This window comes from Pleurodeles waltl, chromosome 11, assembly GCF_031143425.1.
Source record: "Pleurodeles waltl isolate 20211129_DDA chromosome 11, aPleWal1.hap1.20221129, whole genome shotgun sequence".
NCBI lineage: Eukaryota > Metazoa > Chordata > Amphibia > Caudata > Salamandridae > Pleurodeles > Pleurodeles waltl.
In genome coordinates, this window is record NC_090450.1 from 864,605,450 (window position 1) to 864,630,764 (window position 25,315).

The following is a 25,315-nucleotide window of genomic DNA, read 5'->3' on the forward strand; positions in this document are numbered from 1 at the left end:
TCAATTAAAAAGCATGTAGTTTTAAACACCTACTAACACTGTTGACGTGAAAATGTACCTTGGGTGCGTCAAAAATAACCCTGCACGGGCGAGTGTGCGTCAAAAAGGGCTTGCGAAGCGTTGATTTCACTCACGGTCAAGACCTTGCGTTGTTTCTCCTTTCGTCAGGTCGGGGCGCGTCGTTTCTTCTCTGCGCAGGAGAGCGATGCATCGATCCGGTCAGCACTCTCGGGTCCAGGCAGGCCTTGCGTTGTTTTTACAAGCCCAGCAGTATTTGCGTCGGAAATCCAGCCGCACGATGATCCAAAAACCATGCAGTGCAAGTTGCGATCTCACTAGCCTCCGTCAGCGATGCTGCACGTCGTTTCTCCAGCTCCGTGTGTCGATTCTTCGGTCACATTGCAGGCAAGCACCGATTTTGAATCGCAAAGCCAGCGGCACGTCGATTTTTCACCCGCAGATCAGAGTGGCATTGATCTCTTCCCCGCATGGCGTTCTGTGTGTGGATTTCTTCCTCTTAGGCTGCCAGCTTCTCCTTTCAGGTGCCAGGAACTGGATGGGCACCAAAGGGCAGAGTAGGAGTCTCCCCAGAGACTCCAGGTGCTGGCAGAGAGAAGTCTTTGCTGTCCCCGAGACTTCAAACAACAGGAGGCAAGCTCTAAATCAAGTCTTTGGAGATCTTCACAAGCAGGAAGGCACACAAAGTCCAGTCTTTGCCCTCTTACTCTGGCAGAAGCAGCAACTGCAGGATAGCTCCAGGAAGCACAGTCACAGGCAGGGCAGCTCTTCTTCCTCAGCTCTACAGCTCTTCTCCAGGCAGAGGTTCCTCTTGGTTTTTAAAAGTGTTCTAAAGTCTGTGGTTTTGGGTGCAATTCTTATACCCAATTTTTCCTTTGAAGTAGGCCTACTTCAAAGCAAAGTCTCTCTTGAATGTGAAATCCTGCCTTGCCCAGGCCAGGCCCCAGACACTCACCAGGGGGTTGGAGACTGCATTGTGTGAGGGCAGGCACAGCCCTTTCAGGTGTGAGTGACCACTCCTCCCCTCCCTCCTAGCACAGATGGCTCATCAGGATATGCAGGATACACCCCAGCTCCCTTTGTGTCACTGTCTAGTGTGAGGTGCAACCAGCACAACTGTCAAACTGACCCAGACAGGGAATGCACACACAGGCAGAGTCACAGAAATGGTATAAGCAAGAAAATGCTCACTTACTAAAAGTGGCATTTTCAAACACACAATCTTAAAATCAACTTTACTAAAAGATGTATTTTTAAATTGTGAGCTCAGAGATCCCAAACTCCACATATCCATCCGCTCCCCAGGGGAATCCACACTTTATTCAGATTTAAAGGTAGCCCCCATTTTAACCTATGAGAGGGACAGGCCTGGCAACAGTGAAAAACTAATTTAGCAATATTTCACTTTCAGGACATATAAAACACATTACTATATGTCCTATGTTAACCGTACACTGCACTCTGCCCTGGGGGCTACCTATAGCTTACCTTAGGGGTGTCTGACATTTAAGAAAAGGGAAGGTTTAGGCCTGGCAAGTGGGTGCACTTGCAAAGTCTAATTTGAAGTTAAAACTCCACACACAGACACTGCAATGGCAGGTCTGAGACATGATTACAGAGCTACTTATGTGGGTAGGACAACCAGTGCTGCAGGCCCACTAGTAGCATTTGATTTACAGGCCCTGGGCACCTCTAGTGCACTGTACTAGGGACTTACTAATAAATCAAATATGCCAATCATGGATAAGCCAATTACATACACAATTTTGTAAAGGAGCAGGTGCACTTTAGCACTGGTTAGCAGTGGTAAAGTGCCCAAAGTAACAAAAACAGCAAAATCAGAGTCCAGCACACATCAACAACCTGGGAAACAGAGGCAAAAAGTTAAGGGAGACCACGCTAAGGATGAAAAGTCTAACAAAGACTCAACCTTTTTTTTAACCAGTCACAAAGCACTGTAGGTACCACACAAAATATACAAAGCAGGTCTTCGCCACACATGTGAATGCTGCAGTTGAAAATCATAAAATGGTAATTTGGCGCACATGCAATGTGAATGCAAATAATTTATTGATAATTGGGAAAATAGCTCAACCAAAATAAACTATGTCTTGTAGGGGAATGCCTCCATGTCCATTGGAAGACTATTAATCCCATCCGCCAATAACACTTCAAATATAGAAAAAAAACGAGGTAAAATTCTGAAAGTTGTGCTGTAATCTGAGTGTCATCCATAATAGCAAACAAAAAAACATCAAGCAGACCTCAAAAAGTAAATGGTGGATTAGAAAGCCTTTGTCCAGCTTCAAAACAGAACATCGTGATTTTCTCAGTGAAAAGCAGGTCTCGCTAAGAAGTTCTATGAGATGCTGCGGGTTAGTAAATGCTTTCTATTGTAGTGTGGTTAGTTTTACGTATTAATTGCGCTTTAGCTTCAGGCTTTAGGCCTTTGTGCACTTTGCCCTGAATATGTTTTATTCATTTGCTGACAGCTTAGAGCCTTTGCTCTACATGCTTTTTATTAGGCTTCGTACTGTTATTTTTCAAATAGCCAGTTCTACGGTGTTGTTTTTTATTCATATCACACTGTTTTGCCTACTTCAGCACTGGAGTTCTCTATAACATATTTACTCTGTGCTTCAGTCAAGGATACAGTCTGGTACATTGCCGATAGACGTGGTAAGAGTTTAGACTCGGCATTCCTGCGTAGGGACATTTTGTAATCACGATGACATGTTAGTTATAAAATCACTTCCTTGTCCCAATACACGCAAGAGGGAGATTCCGACCAGGGAACCACAACTTGATGCTGACTGCCTCGTTGCAGATGCTGAACCAAGATCACAGGTCTTTGCTCAGGTATGAGGGCTGATATCTCCACAGTGATTCTAATAGGCAAGCTAGAAGCTTAACATGCTGTGCTCTAGATAGAACAAGCAGAGGGAGAGTAGAAACTGTTTGACAATATGATAGCTTTGTTTTTATGTTTTACTCTCCTGGTAACTATTACAATCCTACTGTGTTGTATCGTTCTGGTTATTGCGGCTCACGCCTTAATATCTAAAATACAGTCGTTTTATTAAAACATTATATAAAACTTATACTGTCTTTGTCATTTGTATATGAGATCATATTGGAAATAAGAGAGTTGGTTTGGATCTGAGTAACCACGACTTCCCTGAGAAGTTCCAAAGATGTCATGCGCTCGGCTGCCAAATCATTCCTTCCACATGGGAGAAATGAGGCACTGCTAGTTAGCCGGAGCAAAAACCGGATTTAGGGTGACAGAGTTCTTTACACGTGGGTCAGACTCAGTCCCCCACACTGTTATCGATCCTGCTACCTAGAAATCCAGTAGTCTCATTTAGAATAATGAGAGCCCACGCGACATGGCGCCGCCAACGTTTGGTCTGGCTCTAATGATTAGGTCCGACTGACTCTCTTGGTCTCATATATATTTTGACTCCTCGGTTCCGTATACGGAGACGTCCGTGGGGCTGAGGGTTTCCGCCGCCACGGCATAGGTGCTTCCTATTGCTTAGTGGTTGGTTGTTCAAGCTTGAACTTTGAATGGGAAAAACCCCGATATTGGTGTGCCTTCTCTGACCTGAAGCCGTTTTTATAAAATGGCGAATCCTAATGTAGTGAACATAGCAATTAATATGCGACATCCGCTCACGGGACATCTATTGACACATGGACTGACAGTCCAGGGGGGTCCAGTCACTTTAGTGGTGGACGCCCATGCAGCCTATAGAACGGAACTTTTTTATTCTTGGGTCGCATTTCCAGCGGTGGATGGGGGAACAAATACTTTTCACGAATACACAGTTGCGAATGTCCCTGGACAATACAGGGCTTACGCTTATTTAGAAATACCTCTATCTTATCAAGAACACCATAATTGGCTTGATGGCGCCCTCCCACACTCAATAGCACAAGTTAGGTTAGGTCCACTGAGTAATGATGGTCCTACCTGGCCTTTATTGGCTACATATACACCACATCCTGCGGTTGCTCAATTGGCAGTGGTTGAAGTTCGTCGTTTATATACAGAATTAACGGCTACATATAGACGATTAGTTCAGTTTGTGATGCAGACATTAAATACGAATGCAGCGCGTGCTGCTCCAGCGCACCCACAGGCTGTGGTTCCGGGTCTTAATCCGGCCACTGTACACTCAGTTATGGGTAAAGTACCGGCTAAACGAGAGGGGACTCCGTTTTGGCTGGCGAAAAAAATTAATACGCTGGAAGCAGTATTTCCCCATATGGGACCTCAGGATAAACATAGAATTTTGACGATGTGTTTGCCGTACGGGATGGTTCCTCCGGTGGACCTTTGTAATACCTGGGGCACGGTGTTTGCCGCGCTCTACACTACGGCACACGGTACACCGACATTAGCTAATTTACCGGACGTACTTAAACAGATTCAGGATGAATATGGGGCTGCCCCTGCCTTGGATTTGGGCATGCAGTTGCTGGGCAATTTTGCCACAGTTTCTTCTATTATTTTGAGTAATCTCAAAGGAGAGGCAGTAGCACTAGCAGTGCGTATGCGTCTTCGGGATGTACCGCTGCTTAATCAGGAGCGGGAGCTTCCGAGAATAATAGCGGAAACATATTCTAGTATTGGTCGTGATAGCCTAGGGGCTAGACCACAAAAACCCCAGTTACAGGGTAAAAATAATAAAGAAAATGCTAAACAGCAACAACCTGAGGGTTCGAAAAAGCGCTGGGAAAAGAAACAGCAAACACCGAAGAAAGATGGTGGGCAGTCTCCGCAACCGGAGACCCCACAGAATAAGTATAATCTCAGGAATAGGGATACTTTGAAGACGCCTGATAGATATCAATATACTGATACACGTCAATCTCGTTCCTTTCAGGACTCCTCGGAAAAGAGAAGTGAGAGAGGTGGGCGGTCAGAGCGGAGGACAGAGTACGTGAAACCGAGACAGGATTCACAACGCTCAGCGGAGGTTTCTATTAAACAATAAGAAAAACCGCTGCAACAGAAACAGCAATTTAAAAAGAAGAAAGTGGCAGCTGTCTCAGTTAGACATGCCGCTCAAGAAGAGAGTTCTCTTGACGAACAAGACATGGGCGTTAGCACTGTTAGACAGCGCGGCAGAGGTCACGATAGTTCGCTGGAGTCTTCAAGAGCATCTGGAGGTGAAAGCAACTGATGACTTCATACAAGTCGAGACGGCGGATATGCGTGTCTCTGATCCTGATAGAGTATATGAAGTGACTCTGCGATTGGAAGGGGACATTGACCGTATTATAAACGCCATTTTTTGGGACCATGTGGTAAAATCATATGATGTTCTGTTGGCCGAACAAGATTGGCCACCTGACTTTGTTCGCGACTGTCCAGTTGGGGAGGAGGTTATTACACCTTCCTTCTCACCACTTGTTCCGAGAGAACTCGCAGAGTCCTATAGTAAATCATGGGCTCTAGCACAGCTAGGGCATCGGTTAGGAAAATTCTTACACAATTGGAGTATCAGGGTGTAATTGAGCCCTATGTCTCACCGATGAATAATCCCTTGTTTCCAGTTGCTAAACCGGACCATTCCTATAGGATAGTGGTGGATTACCGACATTTGAATAGTCATACACGCACATATGCAATACAGAATTCACACAGCGCAGCGCTTATGAATAATATAGTGCGTAAAAAATATAAGACGACATTAGATATCTCGAATGGATTTTTCTGCCAGAATATAGCGCCCGAGAGTCGGGACTATACCTGTTTCAGTGCGTTTGGCTCTCAGAAATTTTTTTGTCGTTTGCCTCAGGGGTATAAGAATAGCCCAGGACTGTTTTCGGCTCGTGTAACTGAAATGCTGCATGAGTTCGACCCTGAAGCATTATCATATGTTGATGACATATATCTGACAGATGATGAGATTCTGCAACATCGAAGGCGCGTATCGCGCATTGTTGTGGGGTTTGCTGATATTGGCTATAAGTTTAATTTTAAAAAATCAAAGATTGCCTTCCTCAGCGTCATTTTCCTGGGATATGAGTTATCGAGTGAGGGCAAGAGCCTAGCGCCACATTTTTTGGAGAAATGTGCTTTATTGCAGCCTCCTAATACGGTTCGGAAGCTCCAGTCATTGTTGGGGTTTCTGAATTTTGGCAGAACTTACATTCCTGATTATGCAACGCGTATAAAACCCTTATACGAGTTGATTCGCCCGAATTTTTCAAGTACATTTTGGACGATTGAACATACACACATACTGCGAGAATTACAGAGTGATCTCTTAGCAGTTAAACACTTACACACACGGGACAATAAGACACATTTAGTGATCAGGGTGATACCTGGGGCTGTTGGGTTTACTTATGTCACCTTTAATGAAGGGGAGACTGTCCCGATTGCATACAAGTCTCACTTGTATTCTGCTGCAGAGCAACGTTTTGCACAAACTGAGAAAATTCTCACTGCAGTACAGATGGCTGTTATTAAAGAAAGACCGCTGGCCCAGGGTCAACGCATAGTTGTCGTTTCCCCGGTTCCGGCCTTAGAGGCTGGTACAAAAGCGAGTGTTCCTAATTCGAAAGCTTTACACCCGCGATGGATACAATGGGCTACGTCTTTGACAGCCACTGATGTAGATTATGTATTTGATCCTAAACTACAGACTCAAGAGTTTCTTCAATACGAAATAGAATACCCTGTTCCTGCTGGTACATTGCCTATTGACCAATATGAAGTGGTCATGTATACTGATGGCTCTGCGCAACCAGCGGTTGGGACCAAACAACAGTATTCTGCTGCATGTGCGGTGGTGAGCGGCACGATGGAGGGGGAAGTGTTCTGCCCCCGACATACTTATACTAAAACCATGGGAGATTGCACGGCACAGCTGGCTGAGCTCAAAGCTCTATTGTTAGCGTTGGAGCACGCGAATCCGGCACTTTTAACCTTGCTGGTCTGTGACTCCTACTACTGTGTGCAGTCTTTCAACGAATATTTACACTATTGGAAGATGAATGGGTTCAGAGATTCTAAAGGCAACACCATTAAGCATAAAATGTTGGGGGGTAAAGTTGCGGATCTGAAGGAAACGCTTCCTAAAGTCCATGTTGTGCGTACACTTGGATACCAGCGCGTTGGAATACACGTTGCTGGGAATACTTTGGCTGATGAAGCCGCGAAATCGGCAGTGGCTGTCGCCACTGTGGCCGCAGTGACTCGTTCGAGTTTCAAACCAGACACAGAAATTTCAGCTGCCATAAAGGCTACGGCTGATGGCACGCCTTTTCCTAAAGGATTTCCTTCAAAATATGGTTACTGCTTGAATAGTGCGCTAAATGCTACTGTTACAATTCCAGGCATTGGTGTACGTGAAATTCCCAATAAAATTGAGAGACCTCGATTGATTTCTGCAGCACATGAGGGGGTGGCTTCTGCACATGCTGGGGTGGCTGCCACAATTTCACTTTTACAGGCTCGTTACTGGTGGCCTGGTCTCTATAAAGAGACGAAGCAGTATGTCCTTTGTTGTGACGTTTGTCAACAAATTAAGGCATCATCGGCTAGACGCCCGCAGCAGACGCCCCTTCTGATTTCAAACAAACCATTACAGTGTGTGTACTTGGATCATTGTGGTCCGCTGACACCAGATAGTGCATACAAATATATATTGGTTGCTGTAGATTCGTGCTCCAGATTTGTATGGGTATGGCCACAACGCTCGGCTGACGCTCAAACTGTTATTAAAGATTTCCGCATCTTTGTCGATATATTTGCAATTGCGGCTTTTCATTCGGACCAGGGCCCTGCTTTTGCCTCTAAGGCATTCAGGGACACCATGGCTTCGTTGGGGGTCCAGCTCCAATTCTCGTCTCCATTTCATCCCGAGGGAAATTCTGTCGTGGAGCGTTTAAATTGTGATTTAAAGCAGTCCTTAACGGCCAGAGTTATAGGTACGGGTCGTGGTTGGCTAGCCCACCTATATGGAGTACAGAGAGCACTTAATAACTTGCCTAGAAGGTCACTGGGGGGTCGTACTTCATATGAGTGCCTGTTTGGAACACGAATGTATGTTCCTGATCTAGATGGTCCTGGTGTGGAGGCGGCAGATACGCCCTTTGACATAAATGATCATGTCACTGTTTTGCAGGATTTACAACAATTCCGTGAAGATAACTCTTCTGCCAGTGCTGCCTCCTCAGGAATTAAGGATGAGTCAGTAACACCTACTGGTTGGATACCCAGGATTGGGGATCTAGTGCGTTAAAAAAGAATTTGGTCCTTCTTATCGAGAACCTGTCCCTGTGTTAGGGGTGAGCGGCACGAGAACTGTGATTTTACCGCCGCTGCGAGGGGCCAAAGGAAATCGCTTTGTTTCCATTGATAATGTCAAGTTACAACATGTGGCCGATTCTGCACAGCAGACCAAGAGGGACACCCAGTAGTTCCGGAATCCCTCTCACTACTGGGGAAGAAGTCCCGCTGCAGGTGATTTTCACCGACACTGTTTCCTCTCCGAGCTTGGGGAGGGTGGATGATGATCTTGCGATTGTTCCACCGACGACGATTAATATGGAATCTTGTGATCAAATTGCTGTACGTTCTACAGACGTTTCTGAACGTGTGGTTTATAGCGTGCCACGGCGTGAGCCTCCATCTGCTTCTTCGTTCACAGTTGCACCTTTTGCTAGAACTGCTTCTGGCTGCTTCAACGACGCTGATAATGATGGGTCCGGCTCCTCGTCCTCGATGTCTTCTGTCCACGGTCCACGACGGCTGCTGGGATGGCTTAAACAAACATATTTTGTTTTTCCTTGGAACTATTTTTGGCTGGTTTTGGCCGTGATGACTATTTTATTATGGTTGGGATTTGTGGTTACTTTTTTTCTGATAATACATGGTCATTTTCTTCCTGATCGATCTGACATTGAACATGTGGAGACTGTGTTAAAACCACATTTTTCGTCTCATATGGTTCGAAGAGACTTGTCCACAGTGAACATTTCTGCTACACCAGTTCCGGATGGAATTGTGTGGGATAAAGTAATGTTTGATATATATGGTCCCACTGAATTGATTCAAATACCGTATGTCCTCAAATTATCAATGAATGATATTGTTATACCTGGCATTGTTTCTGATGATTGGGATGTGAAGACAGTAGATTCTATGCTAACGGATTTGCAATATTATACTGTCTATGACGATGAAGATGCTTACCAGTTTAGAGATAATCATGGTGACATGTTTTGTTACAACTATTATGGACACCACTTTATTCATAAAGCTAGTAGCCCTAAGGACCGATACTAAATTACTGTATTCCAATTTGTTTGTATCTAAACTGTCGGTCGAGGGATATGCAGTGACTTTACACATTGGGTCCAGAATGGTACGCTTAACACTTCATCGTTACATTCAGGCGGGTGGTTATTGTGGCCTGTAGACACTAATATGTGTCATCAATGTTTTGTCACCTCTTCAGGGGGGTTCAGGACTAGTAGGGCAGACCCTCGTTACGTTTCACCAGAACATGCTGATATTATAACTACATACAGTGTGGGGAAGCTTTGTCAGCAATGGTTGAAGTCATCCACGCTGGATGCAGTTAAGTCACATCTCATGTTGCTGTCTAATAATACTGATTTACAAGATTTTTTGTCAGGTCCCAAAGTACCACGGAAGAAAAGGTTCTTACACAAGGTTTATAATGAGATTTGGAAGCTTTCACAACAAGAGGCTGCAGCCCGGTTGCGGCAGATTGATCAAGAAAATCTGATGCAGACTTTGGGGGTGATTCTGACCGCGGCGGACGGCGGTCGCCGCCCGCCAAGCGGTTCCCGCCGAAAGACCGCTCCGCGGTCAAAAGACCGCGGCGGTCATTCTGGCTTTCCCACTGGGCCGGCGGGCGACCGCCGAAAGTCCGCCCGCCAGCCCAGCGGGAAACACCCTTCCCACGAGGAAGCCGGCTCAGAATGGAGCCGGCGGAGTGGGAAGGTGCGACGGGTGCAGTTGCACCCGTCGCGAATTTCAGCGTCTGCAAAGCAGACACTGAAATTCTTTGTGGGGCCCTCTTACGGGGGCCCCTGCAGTGCCCATGCCATTGGCATGGGCACTGCAGGGGCCCCCAGGGGCCCCACGGCACCCCATACCGCCATCCTGTTCATGGCGGGCGAACCGCCAGGAACAGGATGGCGGTAAGCGGTGTCAGAATCCCCATGGCGGCGCAGCAAGCTGCGCCGCCATGGCGGATTCCCATGGGCAGCGGAAAGTCGGCGGTACCCCGCCGGCTTTCCGCTTCTGGCCGCGGCTGTACCGCCGCGGTCAGAATGCCCGGCGGTGCACCGCCAGCCTGTTGGCGGTGCTACCGCCAACCTCCGCCATGGCGGTAATTACCGCCAGGGTCAGAATGACCCCCTTTGTCTGTTGTTGATAATGGCATGCATACCCTTTCTGAACGTGTTTACACGATTGACAGTATTGTTTCCTCTGCCATTGACATTATTAAATCGGACATGTCTTCTTTATATCATGGGCAGAGTCAGACGCGGTCCATCATGCAGCTGGGTTGGACTCTTCAGACCTTGAAGGCGGGTCGCGTTCCATGGCAGCTCGTCGTGCCAGAGAGATCTTTATCTCTTTTAATTTGACTCGTCAACAACAACTGATGGCTAAAAAGGAAGCGACATATGTTATGTTAAATATTGAGAAATTAGAGAAACTGCCTTTCACGGTAGCTGAGATTCCGTCAGCTGAATGGTTGATCCATGGGGTTATTAATTTGCCTATCTCTACTTTGCAATTTACTTTGTGTTTGAAGCACATTCCGGTGGGTAGATATGAACTATTGGGAGACAGTTACATACACGAGGTGTGGGACCTTCCCTTTCAGTACAGATGTGTTAATGGTTGAAAGGAGGTTTTTCTTAGCGGCAGCGAATGCAAAGCTTCTGTCAGCCATTCAATGGTTTGTAAACAGCTGTCCTTGCACGGGGCGTGTAACGCTTCGATTGCTAACTTAGCTTGTTATCTGAAGGGAGTTCCAGTCCCGGTTATTAAAAACACTTTCCAGGTGCTTTCTAATGGCAGTTACATTGTTCTTAACAGCGAACGCTGCTGTGGTATGCGTGCCAGAACAGTTTACATCGTCGTTGTCAACAAGGCCGTTACGTGCTGCGGGAATGTGTTGTTTCCCCCCACTCAATTTAGGGAGGTAGCGGACATCTGGCCTCATATTGCTACTTCCAAGGTTGATTTCGACAAGTTGAGTCGGCTAAAAGCTTTATTGTTTCAGAAGCATGTGGCCCTTACATCTGCTAGCGAAACCTACGCACTTCAGGTGGCGAGGTCATCGGCGGAGATACAGTCCCTTTTGACTACAAACTTTCCAAATCACTTCGGTGAATTTGTGGGACGTATATTTAATGCATCCAGCACTGCTGGTATTGCAAATTTTTTCAAAGTCGTTGGTATTGGTTTTGCTCATACCTTCTCTTCCATATTCGGTTTGATACCTTCGGCTATACATTCTATTTTCGGAAGCATTTTTGGGGGTTTCCCGATTACTTTGGCTTTATTGGCTGGAGTCTTGCTGTTGTTGCTATTTTTTCGCAATGGCTGTCCCGTCACGACGAGATCCTGTATTGCTGCTCCCATCAGCGCAGCTGTGTTGTGAACGCATGATGCAGCATTTTGGAGCGACACTCCTGGGACATTTGGAGTGCGACTGGTCTCTGTCATTCAGACCGGTTTTGGATTGTGTGCAACCCGTGTTTCGATGCCTTTGGTGCTCGTTTGAACATGCACTGGCTCTCTGTCTCTCATTGCAGCGCCCTCCAATGGTCGATACTGATCTGTTGATGTTCCCGATTAGGGCTCATTCCCAGACTTGTGCACTACGGATGCGTTTGCTTCGTGAGGCAGTTTACGAGATTCCCTTCCTGGAGGAAGATGGTATTGTCTCTTTCATAGGCCCTGCACGGGGTGCCGCCCTGAATGGTTTTGGGGCTTTGGATCACACCTGCTCCATGGTACTTTGTGGCGTGGATCTTCCGATATTGACATATATCGAAGTGGAGGAACTCCTGCGTTCTATTGCTTCTATCTAACAATTGGATTTTTTACGAAATTGACACTATATTGAATTTGGCTTTATGGTCGCATGTTACCTAAATTTATGACTTTGTTGTCTTCTTACCTTGTCGAAATAAGTTTTTTTAGGTATTGTTTATATTTAGGGCATCCTTTTATATTATCGGAACCACATGCTACCGACAAGGGGAGGGTGTAGTGTGGTTAGTTTTACGTATTCATTGCGCTTTAGCTTCAGGCTTTAGGCCTTTGTGCACTTTGCCCTGAATATGTTTTATTCATTTGCTGACAGCTTAGAGCCTTTGCTCTACATGCTTTTTATTAGGCTTCGTACTGTTATTTTTCAAATAGCCAGTTCTACGGTGTTGTTTTTTATTCATATCACACTGTTTTGCCTACTTCAGCACTGGAGTTCTCTATAACATATTTACTCTGTGCTTCAGTCAAGGATACAGTCTGGTACATTGCCGATAGACGTGGTAAGAGTTTAGACTCGGCATTCCTGCGTAGGGACATTTTGTGATCACGGTGACATGTTAGTTATAAAATCACTTCCTTGTCCCAATACACGCCAGAGGGAGATTCCGACCAGGGAACCACAACTTGATGCTGACTGCCTCGTTGCAGATGCTGAACCAAGATCACAGGTCTTTGCTCAGGTATGAGGGCTGATATCTCCACAGTGATTCTAATAGGCAAGCTAGAAGCTTAACATGCTGTGCTCTAGATAGAACAAGCAGAGGGAGAGTAGAAACTGTTTGACAATATGATAGCTTTGTTTTCATGTTTTACTCTCCTGGTAACTATTACAATCCTACTGTGTTGTATCGTTCTGGTTATTGCGGCTCACGCCTTAATATCTAAAATACAGTCGTTTTATTAAAACATTATATAAAACTTATACTGTCTTTGTCATTTGTATATGAGATCATATTGGAAATAAGAGAGTTGGTTTGGATCTGAGTAACCACGACTTCCCTGAGAAGTTCCAAAGATGTCATGCGCTCGGCTGCCAAATCATTCCTTCCACATGGGAGAAATGAGGCACTGCTAGTTAGCCGGAGCAAAAACCGGATTTAGGGTGACAGAGTTCTTTACACGTGGGTCAGACTCAGTCCCCCACACCGTTATCGATCCTGCTACCTAGAAATCCAGTAGTCTCATTTAGAATAATGAGAGCCCACGCGACACTATAAGGAACTGAAATGGCACCTGGCCGTAGTTTAGAATTGGAGAATGTAAGCGGCTTCTCATAGGAGAATTGTCGCACGTGCCGCGCATGTAATTTAAAAAGTGGCCATCAATTTTAATATACAATAAGGGATGATCGGCAGCAAATGTTAATGTAGATTGTTTGAATAAACAGGAAGTTGAATATTTTCCAACTATGTTTTTCTCTTAAATCTGATTTAGAATATTCCAGGTAGACAGCAAAGGTGTTACTAAACATATTGAGAAATGATAACAATCATTGACAAAGCCAGCAGGCATGGGTTTCATGTGCTAATGCATACAGCATTAGCAGATTAGACCGAGGCACTTGGGAGGCAGCCAGCAGCAGAGGTCAGGGAGGGCTATAGTTATAAACCTTGTGGAGTTCAATGAAAGCACTTTAACAAAGGTGGAAGGATACACCCACTCAGCAGCATTAGGTGAAAGACACCCAAACATTAGGTAAGATCAATACTCCACTGGGCTGGTAGAAGACATGATTGAAAATTAACATTACAAATGGTTAAAAGAGGCTGGGTCGATGAAAGCCAGTGGTTGTAATGGGCGTGTTCAGAGCCAACACAAGCAAATTTTATCAACTGTTCAGTTTGACAGCTGCACTGTTAAACCAAAGATCTAAGAACCACATTTTTTTCACTGACCAGTGCCCCGGATGCAATGCAAACCTGTAATAGGAATTTGCCCTGAAACTCAAAGGGCCAGATGTATCATTCTTTACAATAGCGTTTTTTTGCAAATTGCAGTTAAGTAATCGCTATTGGAATGTAAGAAACTCTAGGAGTTTCATATAGCGATTCGCAAGGGCTTGCAAATGGACCTACCTCATTAATATTCATGAGGTAGGTCGCAATTTGTGACCCATTGCAAATGGCTACAATCACAGGGATGGTGGCCTGCTGGGCACAGCAGACCACTATGTCTGTGATTGCTTTTCAATAAAGCATTTTTTTTAAATGCATCCTGTTTTCTTTAAAGGAAAACAGGATGCATTTAAAAAAGAAAAATGAAAAGTTTTCTTTTCATTTTTTAAGAGTAGGCAGTGGACTGTGGGACCACTGCCTGCTCCTAAAAAATGTTTTTGCATGCATTCACAAAGGAGAAGGGGCCCCTGGGGGACCCCTTCCCCTTTGCGTATGGGTTTCCACCAATTTGAAATTGGTGGTAACGGCGATTGTTTTGCAACCGCATTCACTGTCACAAACTAATCATACATACCTCTGCGATTCGGTATTGGGAAGGGACGCCCTTGACTCGCCCCCTTCTTAATACCGAATCGGCGTATAGTCGCAAATCCAATTTGCAATTCGGTAACAAGTTACGGAATCCCAAATTGGACTTGTTACATACCAAAATGCACTTTTGCGATCGTAAAGATGTTTGATACATCTGGCCCCAAATGTATTATTTTGGTTTGTTTTATTTATGTGTCTATCAAAATGGAGCTCAGCCTATTCTGACTACCAGTTACTGTGATAATGTGTCTAATTCTTGTACATCTTCCTCCAATACCTCACTACCTTTCTCCCAGCCGACTTCTGCTATCAATACAAGCTATTATTCATTGTAAAACAAATGAACTACATACAAAGAAATGAAAGTTACTACAATGCAAACCATGCTAAAACCCATATATCCTGAATCGGTGATACAAAGCGAAACAACTTGGGGTACAGTAATGTGTTTCAAATTAACCCTAATCTTACAATACTTAATCTTGAAAAAACAGACGTTTTAAACTTTTAAAAACTGTTTCATTCATGAAATTACACATAGTTGAGGTTTAAGCTTCCTAACCCAAAAATACTGTTTAGGTGCAATACGTCTACACAAAAACAAATTGCAGAGACCACAACCACTGTTAAAATTGCCTTATCAATAACTAATTTCTTCAGGCCCTGATAACAATTTTGGCTAACTTCTATGCCAAGGTTCCCAGTGGTCAGGATTAAAGTTACCAGTGGGTATCTCCGCATGGGAATTCACTTTTTACAAGTGAGATCGCTCAGAAAGGGGAACAGCTGCACAGACGTGGAATTACTGCAAGTTATTATGCACTAGATTCCCTATTCTGAGGGGTTTAACTCTCCCATTATAGTGCTCCCACTTAACACTTGCTAGAGATGGGTGGTAAACAGGAGCAATGGCTTACCTGCAGGATGAGAAAGGGATAGTATGGTATAAGAGGGAAGGTGAAGAATAACTTTGACAGGGAAGAGCATAGCTACTCCCTTGCCAAAGAAAACCTTTGTCAGGGATCAGAGCACTAGGCTTGGCTGCTGTGATTTTACTAGAACTGATAATTGGCCACTAAAATTAGGTCTGGGGTTCCTTGCACCCAGAAGAACCGGGTGTAGGAAACCTGGGCCAGTCATGAACAAACAATGAGGAATTCCACATGGTAATTCCTCTCCAACCGACTCGTAATCAGTGCCTTTGTAGTACTCAATGCACATAAAAGGTGTTTCAGACTGATGACATACCAACTTAGTGAGACTGTTTATAGAATAAAGTATTCCATGATGTTTATCAACTCCCCAACATTTCACTTCCATGTGTTCTTGTTCTTTACCCTTAACAGTGTTTATTCTGGCCCCAGAATTCAAGCCACATCTATTCATAATTATATTTTTCATCTATTAGTGATGACGTGCATCGTATTGGTACACGATGACCAGTTGGAAGTGTTCCTTTCTCCCTTTCCACATATTCCTCTTCTTTTGTGCTTGTAATCAGAGCATACAAAGTGTGAGTTCTCGCTATTGTTTTCTGGTATTTATACCAGTTAGTAAATTAGGACTTCACTATGGCCTGATAGAGACCCGCCAGCCACAAAACATGCTGCTACAGAGAAAGTGAGATGTGTAGCTAATAGAGGAGAGCTTTAAAGCACAAGCATCATGCCCATTATTAGGTCTAGCATTAGCAAAGACTTCTGATTTTACTAAATGTAAATGTATAGTATACTCACTTTTAATGGCTATCAACCAGTGAGTCATTCCCATTTTCCTTTTGCCCATTAGAGCATAAACCAACAGACAGTGAGACAGCCCACTTCAGGCATTGGCTTACTTCACCATGAGTGATGCCATTCTGACCTTTCAAAAGGACTACATCCACATTGCTACTATGCCGATTGAGACAATGCCCTGTGTGGGGTAAAGACGGTGACCTGTATGGCATTTGGAGACACCATGTAGATTGCTGCCATGCCGATCAGGCCGTAGCCCATGTGTGGAGTGTTTTTTTAAATAGCAATGGTGCTTTACATTCTGGTAGGGGATGTGAACACAGTGTTGTCATGATGTTTGCACACTCGAGGTTAAGGAATGTCCTTTTCAAGAACGTCAATGTGTTTTACATACTGAAGAAATGAAAACTAGTGTTTTTGATAGCGGGGACAATATGGAGTCTGGTAAGTCAATTATACTTTACATACTGGGGATTGTGGCTGTGTGTTTTAAACAAGGAAATAATACATTAAATTGGCCGGGCCATGCATGCTTTACACACGGTGACAATGCGCAAATAAAGAATTAAAGCAGTGTCTGTAAAATGATAGATACCTTCTGTCTTAGGTATCAGGTTGTGCTGTGCAGTGCGTCCCGACCAAGGATTTAAAACTGCTGTTTTTCTTATGGCATATAAAGGGCATGGCATCTCCGAGAGGCACTGCTTTTAACTTGTGGCATAAACATTTGCCATTTTACTATTTAATGTTTTAGCTTGCACACTGTCCTCTTATATGTCTTTACATGATTTGCAACTATTGGAAAATTCGGATAAACACTGAGGCAGACCAGGAAGCATCGGACTATTGTTTTAGTTCCATTTCTGAACTGCCTTTAAAGTTAGAGGCTGGGGGGGGTTCTTTTACAGCAATGTTGATAACTTTAAATAAGGCGTGGATGAGACACTGTCTGTGCCACACCAGCTTCACTAGGCCTTGCTGCCTAACTCCTAAATAGGCTCTAAGGCCAAGATGTATCATCCATTTTAGCATTCACAAATGGTGCGAATGGCCGTTGTGAATGCAAAAATGCCTTTCAGTATTTATGAAAAGCATTCGCAACGTAAATTTAAGGAATCGCTAAAATAGCGATTCCTTAAAATTGCGAGCCCATTTAGAGACTCGCAAATTGCGATTCTCTAAATAAGAAATCGCAAATAAGGAAGCCTTATTTGCGATTTCTAAACCACATGTAACAAGCAATTCCTTAATGCAAATTGGGCATTAAGGAATCGTTTTTACCAACAAGTTTAACTTGGTGGTAACCATGTGCAAATTTAAAAAATGCATTAAAAATTGTCACGTAACACACACATGCCCCTTTGGCATGTGTGCGCCTTACAAGTCCTTAAAAAAATTCTTGGGGTGCAGCAGAGGGGGCCTTAGGCCCCCAACACCCTGGGTTTTGCATTTCCAAAATTTGTGAATTCCAGTTAGGACTTCGCAATTTGGGAAATGCAAAACATTCGCAAATATGGGCCTACAGGCACATAGGTGCGAATGGTGCCGGTATCGCAATTTGCGATTCGGTAATAGCATTTGCGATTTTTAAGAAATCGCTATTACCGAATCGCAAATATGATACATAGCATTTTGCGATTCAGAATAGCGATTTCTTAAAAATAGCTATTACCGAAACGCAAAAGGCTTTTTTGATATATCTGGCCCTAAGTCTCCTGCAAATCGATGATTTTCCCCACCCCTTTGTATAATATTGCATTTCATTGAATCCGTTATGAAGGTACATCATATCTCTCCAATCTTAGTTGTTTGTTTTCAATACTTACGGCCCCGATTCGACCTTGATTGATCCCACTTTCTCAAGTCCTTTTTCACTCAGGTTCTGACATTCTCCAGTTAGCTCGCACTTCTTACCCTGAAAGTTCTCTAGTTCATAGAGGGTGACCTGAAACAAGAGAGCAGTTGACCACACTGAATGAACTATTGACGAATGCACAGATATCTATGTAGCACAAGCCAGCAGAGATCACCACAGGGCTGTATATTGTAATCCATGGGTCCAGAAGCTCTCCACACGAACCCCATTTGCCAAACCTGCTATCTTTCAAAACTTTCCAGATATCTCCGCAATAGAAAAGATATTCCATCCTTTAAGATCGGACCTCAGTCACTGAGCTGTGAAGTGACTCGTTCGTTAGGCATAGTTTCCATTATTCAGCACATTCATTTCACTGATGAAAAACATGTGGCTTCTTGGAATAGAATTATGCTTATCTGGTGAACCTTTTCGTAGCTGGAGCATACAGATTCACTTCCAACACCTGGGTGCACAAAACTATGGGAAATGGAACCAGAAGTATCGAGATGTGTTGGTAGTCGGTTCTCTGCTACATTTGTGCCAACCAATGTTACAGCCTACATTCCCAGAGCCAGGTGTAGTACCACCATCCGAGGTAAACAACAGACATTTATTAGTAATAAATCGCAGTAGAAACAAAGGGCCAGATGTATCATGCATTTTGCTATCGCAAACGGCCCAATTGGCGATTCAGTAAATTGGAATTGCGACTACTTACCGATTCGGTATTAGGAAGGGGCGTGTGTCAAGGGCGTACCTTCCTAATACCGAATCACAGTGGTATGTAGAAATGTTTTGTGACCAAATGCGGTCACAAAACATTTGTATTTTACCACCTACATCAAGTAGGTGGTAACCCATTCACAAACAGGAAGGGATCCCCAGGGGACCCATTCCCCTTTGTGAATGCAGGCGAAAGCGTTTTTTAAGAGTAGGCAGTGGTCCCACGGACCATTGCCTACTTTAAAAAACATGAAAAGAAAACCTTTCATTTTTCTTTTTTAAAAGCATCCTGTTTTCCTTTAAGGAAAGTGGGTTGCATTTTTAAAAAAAATTGCTTTATTTAAAAGCAATCACAGACTTGGTGGTCTGCTGAGCCCAGTAGACCATTATCGCTGTGAATATAGACATTCACAATGGGCCGCAAATTGTGACCTACCTCATGAATATTAATGAGGTAGGTCGATTTGCGAAGCATTGGGAATCGCTAATTGAAACTCCTGGAGTTTCATACATTCAAATAGCGTTTACTTAATTGCGATTCGCAGATAATCGCAATTAGGCCCAAAGTGTATTTTCAAGGATAAAATAAATAGGCAAATGAAACAAAAAAATATATAAATTAGGCTAAATTATGTACAACCAATTTTAAGTTGACATAAAAAATTATACAACGTTCTGTGAATGCACTTAAAAATAGTTATAGATGGCACACAGGTGTCCTACATAAAATGTGTGCATGCGCAGCGCAGCTCTAACCCCTGGATGCTGAGTGAGCGGTTTGAACGAATAGCGTGAGGCAGAAGTATTGAGTTATTTTTCTGCTGTGCCGCTGTCCATAACAAAGAAACTTTTCATGGTGACTATGGTAGTGGACGAGCTAAGGAGAGCTGAAGGAGCCATTACCCACAAAACTCGGTTGTTGTTCCCACTCTGCTTGTGTAGATGGTGGCGGGTAGGCACTGGGCACTGCTGATCACAATCCCCAGTGCATGAATCACGAGTGCCAGGAGGTCTAATAACACACATAATTAAATTTCAAGCATACATTACTACAAAGCAGCCAATTATTTTGCAAAGGTGCAGTCATCAGGGACAGATTTATCAAAGGATACCAAATGGATGGGAGAGCAACATAATCCTTATATCAGTTTTACCAAGCTACGCAAAGCCACCTTGTGTGGCTTTGTAAATCTGAAATAATGCACAGCAGTGCAAGTCACTGTCTTGCATTATTCTGCACCAGGAAGGTGTTACATGGGTGGAGCAGGAGTGTTTCCACACATCCACTCATGTATGTTGGTGCATTCCAAGATTTACCCAGGCAAGTAAGCCTGGGATTGCGTCAAAAATGTGTGCCTTTCTGATAGAGGACAAATATATTTATTGCTCCTCGTTGTTTCCTCTTTCTAAATGTGCTGCATTATGCGCCACACTTAAAAAGAGGTAAACACCTCTAAGGTTTATTTTTGTGCAGGAAGGTGTCCCTTTCTACACAAAAACAATCTGACTTGAGAGATCCTGAGTGAGTTCAAAGGGGGGCCTCTCCATGTGTTTTGCAGGGAGCCCCCTCAAGTTTTGTTACGCAAGTGAACTGTGGGGGATGCAGGTGCCACAAGATAAGAGTTGTTTCAAGGGAAAATCTTCTCATAGTAGCAAACGTATTTTGAGAGGACCATCTGCAACTATCATCACATATGCTTCTTGATATCTGGGTTATGTATGTTAGGGGGAGGTGTTGACTACTGTAAATGAATTGAAGTGTTTTTTTATGTCTGGATAGAGAGCCACCTACTTGATGTGACTGATTTTTCACTTCTTCTCCTCGATCTGTCATTCTCAGGCCATTGACTTATCTTATCATTGATTCTAATCTGAACACCACTTTTAATCTAATTTGGATTCACAGAACATTAACACATCATGACAGCTCAAACATCATATACAACTGTTTTACAACTCATTAATCTTATGACAACACCTCCAGGCAATTGGATTCCTAAGTTATAAAGAACGAGGTGTGAGCAATGAATGAGTTCTTACATACTCAAACAATCGGACTCCTGCAAAGTAAATCAATTTCTATGAGGAACATGTGGTTCACTCCAGGTAGCCCAAAATGTTGTAGCCTTCTGTAACTGCAGTTTCTTATTTAAAATATTTCCTGTCTGCAGCAAAATGTTAGTTCCTAACTGGGACTGCAGCATCACCCGGTCCCTTTATGCAGAGGTCATGTTGTGTCCCAAAAGCTGATGACCTAACAAGTTTAGAAAAATATAGAATATTTAAGCAGAGTGAATGACACAAAACTGGGTTCAAGATAAGCAGGTCCTTCAGACAGCAGGGCAGTCCTCCTGATTCCTCACAGGTCCTGGAGAATTCTGAGGCGAGGTCAGTGGGGTCCATTTTTAGACCCAGTGCCAGCCTGTGGGTGGAGGGCAAGATTTTGCCCACCCCCTAAACCAGATCTGGTCAGTTATTCTACCCCTTCTGGGTTTGGTGCCACCCTGACTAGAGAGACAAAGGGTATGCAAGACTAGGTGTGACCTTCATCTGCCACTGACAAGGTAGGCATCCTTTGAAGTTCAGGAAGGAGCTGGGCATAACCCCTGAAGCCATCCTGTCAAACATAACGAGGGTGAAACTACAGAGATTCAAATGCATGCCATGGGACATATACATAAGAGGCTGCAGTTAGAAAAGGACATTTATACACATACTATGGGGCTGCCCGTGACAGGGTTTTTACCGGAAATGTGTTACAATGAATTAAGAGAGCAATACAAGCACCTCTGACACTCAACACAACCAGAATAATGTTTACAATGTGAAGGAAACATACAGTAAATCAATATTAGAAAATATTTGCCAGCCTAGGTGTGAGAAATTAGAGTGTGAAAAATCATCTCAAATAACGATTACAAACCTTGTTAGTGTTAATGACTAACATCACTATATAAACCTGTGCTTAACCCTCTGGTAGCTTGGCACAAAGCAGTAGGGCTTATGTTACAGGCAACATATAAAGTGCTTATGCAGCACACAAACAGTGATAAAGTGAAAACACAACACAAAAAACATCCCTAACCAATTTAGAAAAATAGAGAATATTTCAGCAGAGTAAATTACAAAACTGGGGTCAAGGCATGCAGGTCCTGTCTTGCTTTTCGTTCTTCAGTCAGCAGGGCAGTCCTCCTGATCCCTCACAGGTTCATGAGTGTTCTGAAGAGTGGTCTGTGGGATCTATTTTTAGACCCAGTCTGTTGGCATAGGGCAAGCATTTGTCCACCCCCTAAACCAGATCTGGTCTGTTACTCTACTTCTACTGGGTTTGGTGCCATACCTGACTAGAGGGACAAAGGCTATGCAAGCCTAGGTGTGACCTTCATCTGTCACTGACAAGGTAAGCATCCTTTGAAGTTCAGGAAGGAGCTGGACATAACACCTGAAGCCATCCTGTCAAGTGAGGTGTCCCATCCCACCTCCACAGCCTTTTGTCCAGTGTCTGGGAGCAAGACACATCTCACCATAGAGGAGCTATCTGGGGTCAAGTGACGACACTGGCAGGAAAGCCTTTTGTTTCTTTAGTCAGAAAAATGAGAGCGTTCTAACAGTGTAATTTCCAAAATAGCAATATCAAATCTGACTTGACCATAAAGTTGGATTTCGAATTACTATTTAAATGAGCCCTATTCAAGCTCTCCCTCAACCAACTGAAACTAAGCACTGTAAATTGTTGTAATGTAACCTAGTGTTTTCCTGCAGGAGAGCAAGCCTTGCCACAGTAAACAACGACTTTGAAGGTTTTTTACCGCCAGGACAAACACTAAGAGGCATATTTATGAGAAGGTGGCGCATCGTCCATGACCCACCTAATGACACCATTGTTGCACTGTATTTTCAATACAGCACACCATGGCGGTCGTTACCACAACAGCGTCCACATTTTTGACGCTGTTGTGGTGCTTTGCTGCACTAGCGTAAAAAATGTGGATGCTAGTGCAACAAAGCACATAGAGGCCCATTGATTTTTATGAGAGCCTCATTTTAATGCCTGCCTTGAACAGACGTCAAAAATGATGTAATAAAAGGCGGAATTAAATCTAGTAAATTTCACTGTGACATTTTTTTCGGGCCTCCCTGCGTCGGAACACCCTCCATGCATACATTCTGTCTGGCATAGGTATAATGTGGCGCAAGAAGTTGCAAAGTGGCGCAATGCATGCATTGCACCACAATGAAAATCTGATGGGGGCCACCCTAATAATGCCTTAGCGTAAATAAATTACACTATGTCGGCGCATGTAAATATGCCCCTAAATAAAATGAAATGTCCTACTTTTTAAATACCACGCACCCTTCTTTATAGCCATTAATGGTCTACATTATGGGTGATATATAAGTATTACAAACAAAGGTTTAGGCCTCACAAAAGGTTTGTTTTGCAAGGTTGAAATGGCAGTTTATAACACCACACCCATGCCACAATGCAGACCTGGAGAGATGTTTCACAGTGCTACTTTAGTGGGTGGCCCAATGAGTTCTGAATCCCTAATAGTCACATTTAATGTACAGAGCATGGGTACAGGTGGCACCATAGACTAGGGAATTACAAGCAAATTAAATGTGACAATTACGAGTATACCAGTTTTAAAACGGAGAACCCAAGCACTTTACCACAGTTTAGCAGGGTAAAGTGAACAGTGGTCTACAGCCAACATAATAGGGTTCAAAAGAAAGGCAGAAGTTCCAGGTGACCTTGCAGGAAGGGAACATTTCAAACACTACGCATGACAGTCACAAAACGGGACGTAGCACAATACAGGAGAAGCCCATCACTGCCAGCACTTGAAGATTGAATACCTGATATGAACCAGTGTATTGCAAGGGATATTCATGGAGGGGCTGCCTTACAAAATTTGAGAAGATATGGGAAGGCTGTCAAAAACAGCACAAGCCGCTATTAATCAAATTAGTCAGTGAGAGTGGGGAGGAAGAATAAATTAGGAAACAACACAGGTGGGATGACCTAAACTGGTCGGATCCGCCCAACACAGAAGCAAAGGAAGGTACCAAAGGTAGAAGATGTAAAATAAGATCTGGATTGGATCAAATAAAAGTATTGCTCCGGCACAGAATAAGGCCAATAAAGATGCACGAATGAACAGTGCATGCAATGAAAATGATGTTTAGTTCAAAATGCTGTGCAAAACCGCAATAAAATAACCTGATAAAAAGTTATTCTACGGGAAGAAGATGTCAGAACTCACTTTACACACTCTTTGCTGTGCCACAATAAAACAGGCAAATAAAGTACTGCTGATGTGATAGAAAACACAGAATAAGTCAACGACATACCAGGGACTTGTCTGTGCTGACATTTTGACTTTGAGAGTGTCGGCACTAAGACTCAGCTGAAAGGGAGAAGAAAGAACAGCAGCAAAGCGCAGGCCTGGCAGGCAGGCTACACACAAAGCCTAAGGACAGGCATTAGTACTCTGTGTTCCCGCTTCGCCCAATAACGCAATGCAAGTTAATTTGTTGTGTCCCACTACCGCACACCTGCCACTCCAGAAGCAAATAACTTCTTGGTTCCATCCCACAGGATTTCTCCAGGGTTTGTGTGCCGGGACTCAGCAATTGAGTTAATGTTATTTAGGGATTTTTAGAGAAGTGAGAATGACTTCAAGAAGAAATCGAGTGTTAAAGAAATTTGATGACTCTTAATTTGCATTCTTCTTTCCTTGTGAGAGCATCTCCATGAGACAGTAAATCTGCTGAGTGAATCAGCTAAAGCTTGTGAATGCAGAGAGTTTTAATTTAACAGTGTTATTTTGTTGGAGGTTACCCTTTCAATTGGGGAGAGCCATAGTGCATTCTCTTATGTAGACGTCCCACGGCATGCATTTGAATCTCTGTAGCTTTACCCTTGTGATGTTTGACAGGATGGCGTTAGGGGTTATGCCAAGCTTCTTCCTGAACTTGAGAATGCCTACCTTGTCAGTGGCAGATGAAGGTCACACCTAGGTTTCACCTGTGAATCAGAAATATGTGATATGAAATTACCTTTATTTACATCTTTTTTTGCTTATCAACACCATTTGTCTCTGCTACCTTCTTTGACTGACCTTTCGGTGAGTGTTCATGTAGGTTCTTCCTCTTCTGTTGTGCTACTGTTAGTAAGCCGGTCACCATGACTGTGGCATTTGTGAAGATTGAGTGCATGCAAGATCTGTATCAGAGGAGCTGCACGTTATCATTTTCTATCTAGTGTGAAGCCTGGGAGAAAGAACGTAGGCCCAAATTTGCTAAGGTTGTGCATTCAGTTTGCGTTACCTTTTTAACGCAGAACCAATGCAAAATCCTTTTTGGGATTTACAAACCAATCTAAACTGGTATTTGCATAGGTGGGTTTTGACACAAAACCCTA

The 25,315-nt window shown here is 43.7% G+C and overlaps 1 protein-coding gene across 1 annotated transcript in view; it reads right to left on the reverse strand.

Moving 5' to 3' along the window:
- The window catches only part of CRYBB3 (crystallin beta B3), a 93,800-nt gene that overhangs the window by 42,149 nt on the left and 26,336 nt on the right, over positions 1 to 25,315 (reverse strand). The window contains exon 3 of the mRNA XM_069214705.1: positions 18,134 to 18,252. Within this exon, the coding sequence (XP_069070806.1) occupies positions 18,134 to 18,252 (119 nt within the window). The remainder of the gene's footprint in view (positions 1 to 18,133; positions 18,253 to 25,315) is intronic.